Consider the following 14,521-nt stretch of genomic DNA (forward strand, 5'->3'; position numbering starts at 1 on the left):
GAATATCCATTTTTTATTTTATGTTACAGAAGACCTTTTAAAATTCGATTAAAGACGAAAAAACGATTTTTATGACTGTGCGGCGCTTGATACATCTAATTTGATATTTTTTTCTGAAAGCTGAGACTTTTTCTCACAAAATATGTGATTTTCACGATGTGCATATTTTTTGTTTGAACAAAATCAATAATTATTTAAATGCAAGTCATTGATTTTATAGTTTTAACAAACTGTAATAGTTCATTGTGCGGCAAGAGATGAAGCAAAACGATGTCAGACGATAGTAAAGTAGGCTGCCCGAGCCGTAGGCAAAAGCTGACAGTAACTGCAATCTGAAGTCGTGTTTTATCTAGTGTTACACACTATTTTGTTCATGATTACCTGCATTGAAAATTATTATCAGTGTCAGCAGCCAGTTAGAATCAAGTTATATTAAGACCAATGGTGTGATCAACCATTAGTGTACGCCTAACTTATGATTTGCAATTTATAACTAAACAGAAACCATAAATACTATTTATTATGTACACAAATTTTTATAAAACTTGATTACAAAGTCAGAACTGTCATTAACGCAGATGACATCAATAGTTTGAAATCACTATAGAACAAAACTCAAGAATCAAAGTTCAAATTACAGATTCCTAGACTTGAACCATTGATGCTGGTATCATGAAAAATAGTTTTATAATTTTTGTTTTTAGAGCTTTACTGCAGATACATACCTGAAACCATATCCTCACACCACAAAATTTATAAAAGAAACGACTTAAAACGATTGGAAAAAAAATTTTAAATACTTTTTAATGCTTTTGAATAGTTTTAATACTTTTGAATCACCCTTTTAATGGGCATTTAACATTACAAATCGTTTCGTTTGATCAGGGAATGACGATTTTTTATAGAAAATAAATGTTTTAGACGTACGATACTTGGAGTCGAAAACGGTGAAAAAAACACAAGCAGTGCACCCTATCTCACCTATTGTTGATAGCTTAAGATATATATGTGTTAAAAATGTATCAACATCCTCAAAACAAATAAGAATTAACTTTTTTAATCATAGAGAGTTTATATTTTATTTAATTTTGTTCAAACAAAAAATATGCACATCGTGAAAATCACATATTTTGTGGGAAAAAGTCTCAGCTTTCAGAAAAAAATATCAAATTAGATGTATCAAGCGCCGCACAGTCATAAACATCGTTTTTTCGTCTTTAATCGAATTTTAAAAGGTCATCTGTAACATAAAATAAAAAATGGACATTCTTATTGGAAAGCTGAGAATTTTTCCTACGAAAAACTGCTATGTGCTCAATTTTTAAAAAAAAATTTTTCCTTCAAAAAAAGTAATGAAAAAGTTGAAAACAAAAATTTTTAAAAATTCCAAAAAATCATAACTTTGAAACAGCTGCATATAAAAGGCTCAAATTTTCAGAGAATTTTTTTTTTAATATATAGAACGACTCCACAAAATTTGAACCAAATCGACGAGGGTCGCCCCGTAAAAATAATTTTATTTGGTGGAATGACCCATATGGATATATATGGGGCATTCCACGCCAAATCCACCACTTTTGAACCCGACCCCTTTAGATTTTGGCTGAAAATTTTTTCTCTTTTTCTACCCCACCGAAAACGTTTCTCATAATTTTTTCAAATTTTTCCACCCAACCAAAAAAAAGTTATAAATTTTTGAAAAAAATGGCTTTTTTATTTTTAATAGCTATAACTTTTTCAAAATTCGACTGATTGGCACGTTTTTTTTTTTTAAATTTTTGTTTTTAAATGTGCTTTTCGAAAAAAAGTACAAAAAAATTATTGCAACCTATCTTCATTGTTTTTTTTAGATTTTTGGAAAAAATCACAAATTTTTCGATGTTTACCATTTTTGATTTTTTTTTTTTTTTTTTTTTCATATAAAACTTTGACATTTTCTACAAGCTTCAAATTTTTTCAAAGTGATGTTTTTTCGATTTATATTTTTGTTTTTCGATTAAAAAAAAATTTTTTTTTCAACTAGCCTTATTTCTCATAACACCATGCTTGAAATTTTTGATAGTGCTCAGAAAACATTAAATTTGGAAAAAAAAAAAATAAAAACAATAAATTGAAATGGTAATCATCGATATAATTTGAATTTTGTTCGAAAAATTAAGTTAAAAAATAGAAGGACTTTCTGAAAAACTTTTTCGTATTTTTTTCTGAAAACTACATTCAAAAACGAAAAAAATAAAAAAAAAACAGTTTTCGTTTGGTTCATTTTTCGACAAATGCTGGGAATTCAAAAAAAAATTTTTCTACACTCATTGCTTTATGGTCAACAGAATTTTTTTAAGACTTACAAAAGGTTTTTAAGCCTATGACCGTCATAAAGACCTGCGTGAAAACTAAAAAAGCTTATAATTCAGAAGAATGGTGATGTGATGATCAGTCATCGCTCACGTAAAATACTCAATATAACTTTCTGCATAAATACAAATTTGAATCTAACTCGTATCTTAATTAGATCCCAAGATAGTCCGTGACGATAAATATTAAATTGTTGCAATTATTTATAAAAAAAAATTTTTTTTTTCTGTGAATTCTATTCGGAAAGGATCCACTATACACAAAACAATCAGCGTAGAAACAGAACAATAATTTACCAAGTAACTCGAGTAGCAATTTGGTAGAAGCCTTGTGCCAGCACGGATCAAGATACTTTAGAAAGATTTTAGATCAAGAATTGTACAAGAATTGGTTCAGATTCTTGACCAAGATTATTGGTCAAGACTTGAGCCAGACCATGGTCAGAATTTGTCAAGAATTTGACCAGAAATCTGGGGCCATCTATTGCTAAACTTTGGGACTATCCTATAGAGTAGAGGTTCTCATTCTACATTTGTCTCATTTACAATACTGTAGTCGAGAAGTGAGTTTTCTGTAGAAAATGAATCCAGTTTTTTTTTAAATACGAGTGATAGCTTATTGAACTTGTCATTAAATTTAACAAGACATTTTTTTTTTACAAATAAAAATAGCAATTTTTATAAGTCAAAATCAAATAGAAAATACGAGAGACTCTATCTGGTCGAAATGTGTCCGAAAGACACTTCCCAGACACTTTCCATCGACTTTCATCGACTTGCCATCGAGATGACTTATTGATGACCGATAGATTACTGACTGAAAACTGACAAATAACCAACTTCAAGTAGTAGAAGTTTACAAGTATGAATATCATTGGACTTGTAAACTTTAGATGAACCTTCAGACGCCACCGTCCATCTTACGGCTTTAAATAAATTATATTATTATTAATTGAAATGTTTTTTTATGTGAAATTTGTGTTTTTGACAAGTTTTAGACAGGTAATGATTATTAGCAATAACTCAAAAATTAATAGCGGAAGCGTAAAATAAAAAAACGATTATTAAAGACAAAGCAATTTTCTATAAAATTGTCACAACTTCCGGAATTCTACTCCCCTTAATTATAATTTTAATTATTAATCTTAATCTATTAAAAGAATTTCGAAATTTTTTAAGTGCTAGAAAATTCTGGAAATCATTTTTTCTAGGCATTACTACAAACTCAATGCGTAATTGTAAAAAAATAACATTTTTAAACTTGTTGACTAGACTATAAATGAGAACCACTGCAATACTATACTTTTTACACTCAAGTGGAAACGAGGGAAATAGGTGCGCGCTCGTCGTCTTTTGCGATTCTTGCGCAAGTCTATGTCAAAACTCTGGGCCAAGAATCTGGTCACATTCTGGTCACAGACTGGCCCGAGTCTGCCGCCAGTCTGGAGAAAGAATCTTGATCAAGTGTCTTGGTCGAGAATTGTCCAATTCTTTACAAAGTGCTTCTCCAAGTATCTTGCCAAAGAATCCTGCCCCATTCCATTCCTACTAGGGTATAATCAATCAAAGTCGGTGCTTGAATTTATACCCCTCAAAATCTATGTTTTTCAATCTTTAATTATTTATATCTCGGGCAAAAAAATTTTTAGGTTCATGAAATTTTGGATAGAAGAAGAAGAGACTTCAATCTAACGATCTATGTGTTTCGTGTTCTAATGCGATTTTTTTAAACACAAGTTATTCATGTTTTAAATTTAGGGTCAATACTTTATGGCCAGATAGTAAGTTTATGGAATTGCTATGAGGCTGTTGTAAACAATGAAAATCGTTCAAAAAATTCAATTGAGGGATGACATCATTCGTTTAACTTCAAAGTACGTGTTCATCTTGCAACTATGAGTAAATTTGTCGGAGTACTTCGAGATGAGCAGGGTTTAACTGAAGTGCTAATTACTCAATATAATACTAGGTTAAACATATCTGCCATACGTAGGCGAGTGTATATTAACATCGATTTGAGGATTAAAAACGTCTTTTTGAATTACGATCCGCAAAAAAAATGAAATTAATTAAAAAACATTGCGTCTCTTCTCAAAGAATTTAGATGATTAACACGTTACTTACAAATAAAAATATTAATAAAATGTGATTAATGCTGTGGCTAGTATTAATCAATAATTTGAAACTAACATTAATCATTAATATAGCACTATGACAGAATAAGTTCCTGTTTGTATTCACATAAACAAAAAATAGTATGTTCAATTCTAAAATTACTGTCATTGGTACACTGTGAAAATTTTCCATTAATTTTCTACTTTTCATGGGCATCCCTTTTTACTATGGTACATATTACTGGTGAACCTTATTTACTCACTACTATATTTTACAATGACACATTGTAATTTCAATGATAAGTGAGGTTAGCTACAGTATATTAAACCATATTAAAATGAATTAAGGCGCCAATTTAAAAATTAACATGCGCACTATAGCAAAATAAGTTAGGGCAACAATTTAAAAAATAAAAAGTCTCATTGCAAAAAAAAATTACAGCTAAGGTAAAAAACCTAGTACTCGATCACTCCATGTATTTGTATATATATATTTATTTATTTATTCATTTATTCATTTAGTAAAATTTAGTAAATATAGATATACAAATACATGAATGATCAGGTACTAGTTTCCTAGACGAATACGAGGTCTCTTACCTTAGCTGTAAGTTTTTTTTTTGCAGTGAAACTTTTTATTTGTTAATTTATTTTATTACAGATTTTTTACGTTTTATTACAGATAATTCAAGTTATTGCAGAAAATAAAATATGAAATGTCGGAACCAGTTTAAATGCTATCAGACTTTTAAATGACTTAGTTAAAATTTTTTAATTAATCATTATAAAACAATTTTTATTGTTTTCCAAAAATAAAAATAATTTTAAACAAAATGCTATTTTATAACTTTTATAGTATTCAAATTATTTATTTTTTTTTTTCTAAAAATTATGCTTTGCATTTAATTACTATAACTCAAGTTTTAATATAATATCGCTGAAATAATAATTAAAAATTAAGTGTTCTATAATAATCAGATTCCCAATAAATTTTTAAGTATATCTAGAATTTAAAAACACTTTGACAATTGAAAAACATTTTTTAATACAAGTATATTTAGATTTATTACAGATTTAATAATATGATAGGGATAAATAATAACTAACAAAATCCAGTTAGGTTATGCACTCACGACAAAGACTTGTGTATACGCTACAATAGAAAAGCACGCGTCGCAACTAACGCGTATACGTTTAATATGGGTATATTTGAAAATTTAAAATGTACCATAGTAATTTAGAATCGGATTCAACTGACTATACTGTGATTCGTTTCATTTTACTATGGGAACATTGTAAAATAAAATTAAGTAAATATATACGAAAATCGAGCAAAAGAGCTATTAGAAATATATATATATATATATATATATATATATATATATATATATATATATATATATATATATATATATATATATTTATAGAGTTTCGATGGATTTTTAATATATTTTTTTCATACTAAAAATATTTATTTTTTTTTGTATTAACATATATTTTTTTATAAATTTCTCCACGGCGGGAGTTTCAGGTAATACAAAAAATTATTTTTGTATTCCATTAATGCTCGTGAACATTCTAAAACTAATAAATTTCGGTAAATTTTTTTTTTCAGTGTATTCATTTACTTTGGATACACTCAATCAATGACATATTTAACTTCTTCAATTACAAAAGTACATTGCAGTTAATCTCCTATTTTTTACTGTAATCTCACATTTAATTTTATGAAATACATCGTACTAGACAGAAATATTTCTATAGTAAGCCTAAAACCGTAAAGTCTTTTATTCAAACCAGTTGACTCAAGTGCGGATAGGCGAAGTACGTAGCGTATTTTGGAAGAAAACATGATTTTTATCAGTGTACTTATCTTGTACATTACATTTTCTGGTTCGAATAGATATAATAACTTTATTATACTTATTTTTTCGAAATGAGAAAAAACTTTTTGTTCACTTCTTTGAAGGGTTGTCCACTTTGCCTATACCCGGAAAAAAATTATCAGACCTGATCATGCCTGTTCATGTATGATCAGGCCTGAAATTAGACCTGATCATGCCTCTTCATATATGATCAAGACTGAAATTAGAGATGATAAGGCCTGATCATACTTGTTCATGTTTGAAGCGTTGAATACGCTCAGGCCTGATCATACCTATCCATGTCTGTTCATACCTGTTCATGTCTGAAGCGTTAAATACGCTCAGGCCTGATCATACCTGTCCATGCCTGGTCATGCCTGTCCATACCTATTCATGTCTGTTCATGTCTGAAGCTTTAAATACGGTCAGGCCTAATCATACCTGGTCGTCTGTCCATACCTATTCATGTCTGAAGCGTTAAATACGCTCAGGCCTGATCATACCTGTCCATGCCCGTTCATGTCTGAAGCGTCAAATACGTTCAGGCCTAATCACGTCTGATCCAGCCTGATATATGGGATTAAATTTAAAATCTTAGTTACAATTAAATATAACTAACTTAGTTAGAATTATATACATCTAATGTAATTATAATTATATATAATTTCATATAACTATAAATCAATAATAAGAAGTTAGATATAAAATTTTATTGACTAAAAATCTATCACGTATAAGACATAAAATTTTGTTAGCCAAGAATGTATCACGTATAAGATTTTTATTACTTGGCGTTCATACGAAATTCACGTCTCAAGTCAGTTACTTAGATCAACGGGTTGCGGGTTGAACTTTCAAGCGTGCGGTCCACGGTTCGAATCTTGCACACGCCCGAAATTTTTTATTTTCAATTTTTATATAAATAACTTTATACAATTGTATATAGTCATACATAATTAAATATAATTATATAGCGCCATTTTTTATCTATAATTTTTTTACCTGACTGGGCATGAACAGACCTGAACATGCCTGGCCAGGCCTGGTCAGGCATGGCCATTTTTCATGTCTGATCAGGCCTGAAGACTCATGCCTGTTCATGTCTGATCAGGTCTGATCATTTTTTCTCGGAATACCCTGAAAAAAAATTTCGTCACGGCAACTGGAAATTTTTTTCAATTACTTCAGAAGTGAATGAAAAAAATTAAGCATATTTGAATGCAAGAAAACTCATTATTATCTTAGTGGGCCTGGCTTACCTGCTTATCTCCTACATATCAACGTACTTATATCCAGTATATAATGAAATATTTAATTTGTTATTTGATTCATAAATTGAATATTTTTTAAAGAAAAACAAACTATTGCTCAATTTATATCAATTCCAATATTATGCCTTCGTCTTTATTACCTGCCTTTAAACGAATATCGAGAATTTTTGGATACTGTTGAAATAATCGGTGATTGGCATCGAAATTGTAATAGTGCTCCATCATCTGAATTTTCAGGGTAGAAGTAATGTCTATTTGTATCATAATTCTTAGTAGAATTTTGATTCATCTTTCATCCTCACAATCCTCATATTTCATGCACTGGCACTTGTCTTCGGTAGTTTGAATTATTTCACTATCTAATATCTTTTAATTACTTCATTGTAATAATAATTTCATTCAAATATTCCCTAATTTATGATACTACATATTTCGATATCGACTAATACCACTTCTTTAAATTACTATTAACCTTGATATCTTTTTACCATTATTTGTGTCAGGTGAAACTTCTCACTGCATGAGATCACTTTCAAGAATTATTATTGTAACTACTTATATGCTATTACGAAATCCAAACTTGAGTTCATGTTGTCTTTGTGTAATACTAATAAAAATTTACGTACACAGATACGACACCAGGAATTCGAGCAAATCACTCATCACCTTCTAAAATTATAGTTTGTTTTTGTCATTAGCTAGAACATTGGAATACGTTAAATGCAATGCACTTTATTTACTTTCATATACCATTTATTTTTACCTATAGCTTCGGTGGATGTTATTTGTTTCACTTATTGTAGATATGTTTATGTCAACCTCATTGAGTTTTAATATGCTAAATGCATATTATAGTTTTAAACTGTCTAATTTGAATAAATTCACTACAAACCAACTTTTAGTATTTAACCAAACTAATTTAAATGTAGAGGTTTTCGTATTAATCCTCAACAATCGAACACTATACATTTTTAAGTTTTTCATTAAGAAGCTTATTCAAAATAATGTCTGAGATGTCATACCAACAGAAAATTTCACGGTAAGAGATACTTCTTATCATTGTTATCGATCAAGACGGCAATATATCACGCTCTTATCAGATTTCTTGCAAATCTCTTAAGAGACCCTGATTACAATTATAAAACTTCTTTGTATTTTAAATCATAGAATAAATATAATTTTTTTCATCTTTATAACTGTCAGTACGGAATAAATAATCATTTTATCGTTAAAAGTATCTCTGAAATATTCTGCTAAACAAGCAATCTGCGCACTAATTCTACTCTAAGAATATTCCAAAATATGGATTCTATGCTAGTACAGTCGCGAATGTGAACTTCGACTTAATAATATAATCATTTTTTTTAACTTCTATATAAACCGACTGAACTAACAAATTTTTTGTTATGTTGAGAAATTTCTGAAGTAAAAAAAATAAAACATTACAAATTTAACACGAAGTGCGTATAATTACAAATAGGATAAACTGCAACAACAGGACTAATTTTAACGTGAAAAATGTCGCTGGCTAGGATTTAGAATCCATGTTATTGCTTCAGTCATACTATGAACAATATTAACTGATTATTAGATTGGCTCTTATTTTAGACATTTTCAAGTCTTAATTTTAACCCATGCCGCACTGCGATGAAAGTTTCCTATTTAAATAACATGGGGTTTTGGCATTGAACGATCAATTTTTTATTCCTGCCAAAGTAATTGTTCAAAGAATTTGCCAGACATTAAATTTTATCTTTGTAATAGTAGCTATTCTACAGAATTTTTACAGATTTTTAGCTTTTATAATTTTGGTGGTACAGCAAGAGGATAAAAAAAAATTTTTTTTATTTGCATCTGAAATTTTTTTTTCAACAGGGGTTATCAGATATTTTCAGCTGAGTTTTTTTCGGAAACAGAATCTCCAAATACAAACTACAGACTGCACATTGATGTACTACTGTCTCATGTAGCGAAGTGCGCTTTAATTTTTTGAATAAGATTGGTTCGTTTGTGAGAAAAACCCGGCCATCATTTCTAGTTACTGCATTAGTGCAACAAAGATAATACCGTTCACCCAGGTGAATGTGAGAGTAAAACCAAAAACTCCTGATAAGGATGCAGAGTGATTTGCTGTTATTTAAAACTAAAATTTCAGATAAAAATAAAAAAATTTTTTTTTTGTCATCTAGCTGCACCACCACAATTACAGTAGCTAAAAAACTGTCAAAATGCTGAGGAATAGCTACTATTATGAAGTCTACAGAGTTTCTAATTTTTTAAACAATTACTTTGGTCGGAGTGAAATAGTATATTACACTACAAGGGAAGAAAGTTGAAATTCGAGGCGAAGCCTCGGGCATCTTATCACACAGGGCAGGGCTTTCAACTATCTTCCCATGTGGTGTATACAATTTTTCTTTATACCTGGTCGAAAGTACGTTTATTAATTACATTTTTGAATACTATAAACAATACACACACGTTCTGCCTTCAGCTGACAGGTCGGCCATGTTTTTTTTTTATTTGCTCCCTATTAACGCGCCTCTTTCGGACATATCGGATAAAACTATAGTTTTTTTTCAATTTCTCTTTTTGATTTTTTGTTTTTGATGCCTGCCCCGCGACATTTGAAAGTACGAGCGAAGCGAGTGCTTCTGGTCGGTGGGGGCAGGCATCAAAAACAAAACAAAAAAACGATATTATTGTACTTACAAAAAAAAAAAAATTGTTAATAATTACCTTTTCTCGAAATAAATACATTGACGCTTATGAACTAGATTTTTTTTCCTGCCAATAAAAAATATAAAAATAAATACATAAACAAATAAATTATTTGGCATAAAACATTTATTGCTTACTATTATTATAATTTTGGCATAAAACATTTATTTTTTAACTTCCTGCTAAAAAAATTGTAAATTTTCAAAAATTCGGGAAGTTATTGGTTTCGGCCCGATTTACGAAAATCGAATATTTATCAGATGTCGACGTTTTGAGGTCCTAGGAAGTGATTCTGACTAATTTCAAGATGATGTCCGAGTGTATGTACTTTCTTAAAATGAACCAGTGAAATTTCACTGATTTTCCAGTGAAATCCACTGGTTCAACCAGTGAACCGAGCGTTCACTGATTTAACCAGTGAAATTCTCTGGTTCAACCAGTGGAATAAGATGATCGTTTGGCTCACTGGTTAAACCAGTGATACGCCGGTGTACTACATAAATATAAACACAATAGGTTAGATTAATTTTATTTTATTATAAACGTTTATTTAAAAACAAAGTGAACAAAAAGAGTCTTAATAACAATTATATGTAATTAAAAATTATTTAGTAATAAAATAAATAATATTTATTAAGATTTATAAATATTTAATTTGTTTTCATTTTCAATGGGCTTTTTATATTGTTCAATTTTAAAATTATGTCATTCATTTTTGAGGTTAGCTCCAAGCTATTAAAATTACTCTAAAGTTATTTATGTTTAAACTCTGTAAAAATTGTGTCATATAATTATTATTGTTATATAAAAGTTAGTTAAAATATTACATGAAGATAATCAATAAATATTACTTATTTATTGACATAATAAAACACTTAAATATACTCATGTACAGAATGCTGCTGTACCCGCGCGCTTACATATTTTTAGTTCACTGGTTGAAACCAGTGAGCGCGTCGTTCACTGATTCAACCAGTGAAATTCACTGGTTCAACCAGTGAACTTTTAGTCACTGGTTAAACCAGTGAACTTCACTGGTTGAATCAGTGGAATTTCACTGGTTCATTTTAAGAGAGTATGTATGCATGTATGTACGTACGTACGTACGTATGTAAATACCTGTATCTTTTGAACGGATGAACCGATTTTGAACTTTAAGGTGTCATTCGACGCGGATTGTCAATATCTTAAAGCCGTGAGAAAATTGAGCTTGATCGGTAGGGCTCGTTCAGAGATATTCCAAAAATAAATTTTTTTCAAAAATGTTTTTTTTGGATAACTTTTAATGTGCTCGATGGATTAATTTCAAAATGAACTGGGCTTTAGAGATTTATAAGCCGCGTCAAATGCCACCTCAAGCATCAAAATCAGTTCATTCGCTCAAGAGAAACCGTTGTCAAAAGAATTAAAAAAAAAAGGTTTTTTATTTTTTCTGAAATGTCTCAAAAACGACTTGATAAATCGAATGCAAAATTTGATCAGCTTTAGAACTTGATAAAACGCGTCGATTGCCACCTCAACCGTCTCCATCGGTTTATTCGTTTGAGAGATATCGTTGGAGAAAAACGTTTTTTTTCGAAAACAACAGCATACAAACGTATTTTCGAGCTCGAAGAGCTCGAAAATGTCTTCACAATAATGTTTTCGAGGTTCTTGAGCTCGGAAAAAGCGGGAAGTTTTGGGGCTGGCCCGCAGGGTCAACTGACAGACCGATTTTTATTATTGTTTTCATCAATACTTTTCAAATTAATACCCGAATAATAAAAATTATTAACAATGTCGCCATAAAAAATGCAATTTTCATATTGCAAGTAGTCTGATCAGCTGTCGTCTTTACTGGTGAAAAATCCGATGATTGATTGTATGCATGAGTTTTAGCGTCAGATTTGAATGTTTTTGACGGTGGTATATTTTCTGATGCCGTAGAAGATATAATAACAGATGATTTGAAACTAAAATGCGTCGTTGATTGTGATTGGTTATTACAAGTAAGTATTTTTTTGCTCTTTGCACTTGTAAAAAATGGTGTCGGTGATTCAGGTATTTGTGATTCAGATAATTCGTCAATCACTGCTAAATCTTGATCATTTATATCAAAATCATCAAAGCAATCAAACTCAGCTTCTTCGTGCTGAGACTTTTTATTCATATTTTTATTAATTATTGCAGTTGAGTCGCTTCCACTGGTCGATGGTTGAGGATTTAACTGATCACTAGGTTTAGCTGCATGGATTATGCTGTCGAAAATTTTCTCTCTATTCTTCAGAGAATTTTCCACATAACCTGTAAATAAATAAATTATTTGTAAATAATAAGTATTATTTATAACCTTATTGAAAAAAAACCTAACCTTGTGCTATACTCGTAGATTTCCATCCTCCTAGTCGCTTTAGCATGGTGATGTTCGCACCTGAGTCCGATAGAAGTGTCGTTCCGGTTCTGCGGAAACAGTGTTCAGTGTACAGCTTTGGGTTTGATAAATTTAAATACGAAGTAATGACCTGAGGTGTTTCATCAATTTTATTTTTACCAATATTTTGCCGCTGACACTTCCCATTGTGGTATTGTATGAAAAATCTGTCTGTAAATGATTCACTCGGTCTTAATAAAATATATTCTTTTATTTTTCCGTAAAAAAGCTCTCCGACGATAAATTGGCGTGGTTTATCATTTTTTGTTTCGACGATGGACACAAGAAATCTATTGTTAAGATCTTCTACATCCTGCACCTTCAATTCAGTAAGTTCATCACATTTTAGTCCCCCACAGATACCAAATACGAGTATAACCTTAAATTATGATATAAATAAAAGTTTAATATAATTAACTGATCAATTGAATAATTAATTAATGAAATTTTCCATAAATACACTTACCTTTGCAACTAAATACACGAAATCCGGTGCATTGTTCATAAAATTCATGATGCCGTTCCACTTGAACACTAATGATTTTTTTAGGTTTGTAACCTTTAGAGTAGTTTTTAATTAGACACTTCAAATTGTAAAATTTGCTAATATCAACGTTGTCTTTTACGTTAAGTGTTTTTTTCAACATACACCAGATGCTCCACAATGTTGGTGGTTTTAATTTTTTACTTAACTCTGTGAAATACACGACCAAGTTACTTTTTTCCAAGTCCGATAGAGAATTTCGATGTTCAGTTAGCTACTTTTTTTATAGCCTTCGTAGACTATTTGGTATCTGGTAGCTGATTTTTTTGGCAAAATTGCTGTTTCAATAATTAACTTCGCCTCTGCATAAAAATCTTTAATCACCTCATCCTCGTCTATAGAGTCATCCGATGATACTTTTCCAGTCATCTTATTATTGCAAGTATACTGTTTAATTAAAATATCACAACAACGAGACACAAAAATACTGACGTATATATAAATAAAGCAACGATCTATGACTTCATCGTGAAAAATTTTATTGATAAAGTGGTAGACGTTCAATAGATGGCAGCAGCTGGCTGTTTCCGTAGGCACGAAAAAATTTTTTGCTCTCGGTGAAATAAGTGCGGCGCGTGAAGTTCCACCGGGGGAGGGAAGTAAGACTTTAGGCCTTAAAATTGGGAAGGGAAGGGTGTACTTTCGACTAAGGGATAAAGAAAAATTAATCTTCAATGCCAAAAACGCCATGTTATCTAAATGAGGAACTTACGTCGCAGTCTGGCACGGGTTAAAATTGAGATCGAGACCTGAAACTTGACGGATATTTTGTTTTTTTATTCAATTTGCACTACATAAGCCTATAGGAGCATAAAAATTTAAGAATGTCCGAAATAAGGACCACCCTACTGATCATGCTTCGATAATTTAATAATAATTTTTAATTAAATTTAATTGACAGTAGAATTAACATTATTACACTGTTTTTCTACGTATTAAAATGAATTATCCTGGTGGATCCAATTGACCGTAATTTACGGAAAATTTACGTTAAATTAACCGTAAAGCGGTACAGCTACAATCAAAATTGAGTAAGTTTACCGTATTTGAAGATGAATTTTATTGTATTACATCGTAGACTTAACTGTGGTTTTACAACGAGTTTACCGCATTATACGATGAATTCGCTATATTTCATGGTAGCCTTTACCATAGTCGTACAGTAGGTATACCCTACTTTCCCGGGAAAACAAATTCGTATCTGGCCATATATAATTAGATATGACCATATAAGATTATACATGA

The 14,521-nt window shown here is 30.4% G+C and overlaps 3 protein-coding genes across 7 annotated transcripts in view; 1 reads left to right on the forward strand and 2 right to left on the reverse strand.

The window, feature by feature from the left end:
• The window catches only part of LOC130666101 (uncharacterized), an 83,068-nt gene that overhangs the window by 66,063 nt on the left and 2,484 nt on the right, over positions 1-14,521 (forward strand). The gene's annotated exons all lie outside the window — the stretch shown is intronic.
• The window catches only part of LOC130666103 (G protein-activated inward rectifier potassium channel 3-like), an 81,735-nt gene that overhangs the window by 17,073 nt on the left and 50,141 nt on the right, over positions 1-14,521 (reverse strand). Inside the window, exons 1-2 of one of the 5 annotated variants that reach the window (XM_057466790.1) lie at positions 8,365-8,634; positions 7,742-8,270 (exon numbers count right to left, since the gene is read on the reverse strand). The exons of 2 other annotated variants lie outside the window; for them this stretch is intronic. In XM_057466790.1, coding sequence (XP_057322773.1) covers positions 7,742-7,890 — 149 coding nt within the window. In that variant the 5' untranslated portion in view covers positions 7,891-8,270; positions 8,365-8,634. Of the gene's footprint in view, positions 1-7,741; positions 8,635-14,521 lie in introns of those variants that run through there. 2 more of the 5 variants (XM_057466789.1, XM_057466788.1) reach the window with 2 other exon arrangements.
• LOC130666104 (uncharacterized) lies at positions 10,370-14,058 on the reverse strand. Its single transcript, XM_057466791.1, has 3 exons — positions 13,199-14,058; positions 12,673-13,111; positions 10,370-12,605 (listed from the first exon to the last, which is right to left on the reverse strand). The coding sequence occupies exons 1-3, from the start codon at positions 13,244-13,246 to the stop codon at positions 12,064-12,066; spliced, it is 1,029 nt and encodes a 342-aa protein (XP_057322774.1). The 5' UTR covers positions 13,247-14,058; the 3' UTR covers positions 10,370-12,063.

This window comes from Microplitis mediator, chromosome 3, assembly GCF_029852145.1.
Source record: "Microplitis mediator isolate UGA2020A chromosome 3, iyMicMedi2.1, whole genome shotgun sequence".
In the NCBI taxonomy this organism is placed as follows: domain Eukaryota; kingdom Metazoa; phylum Arthropoda; class Insecta; order Hymenoptera; family Braconidae; genus Microplitis; species Microplitis mediator.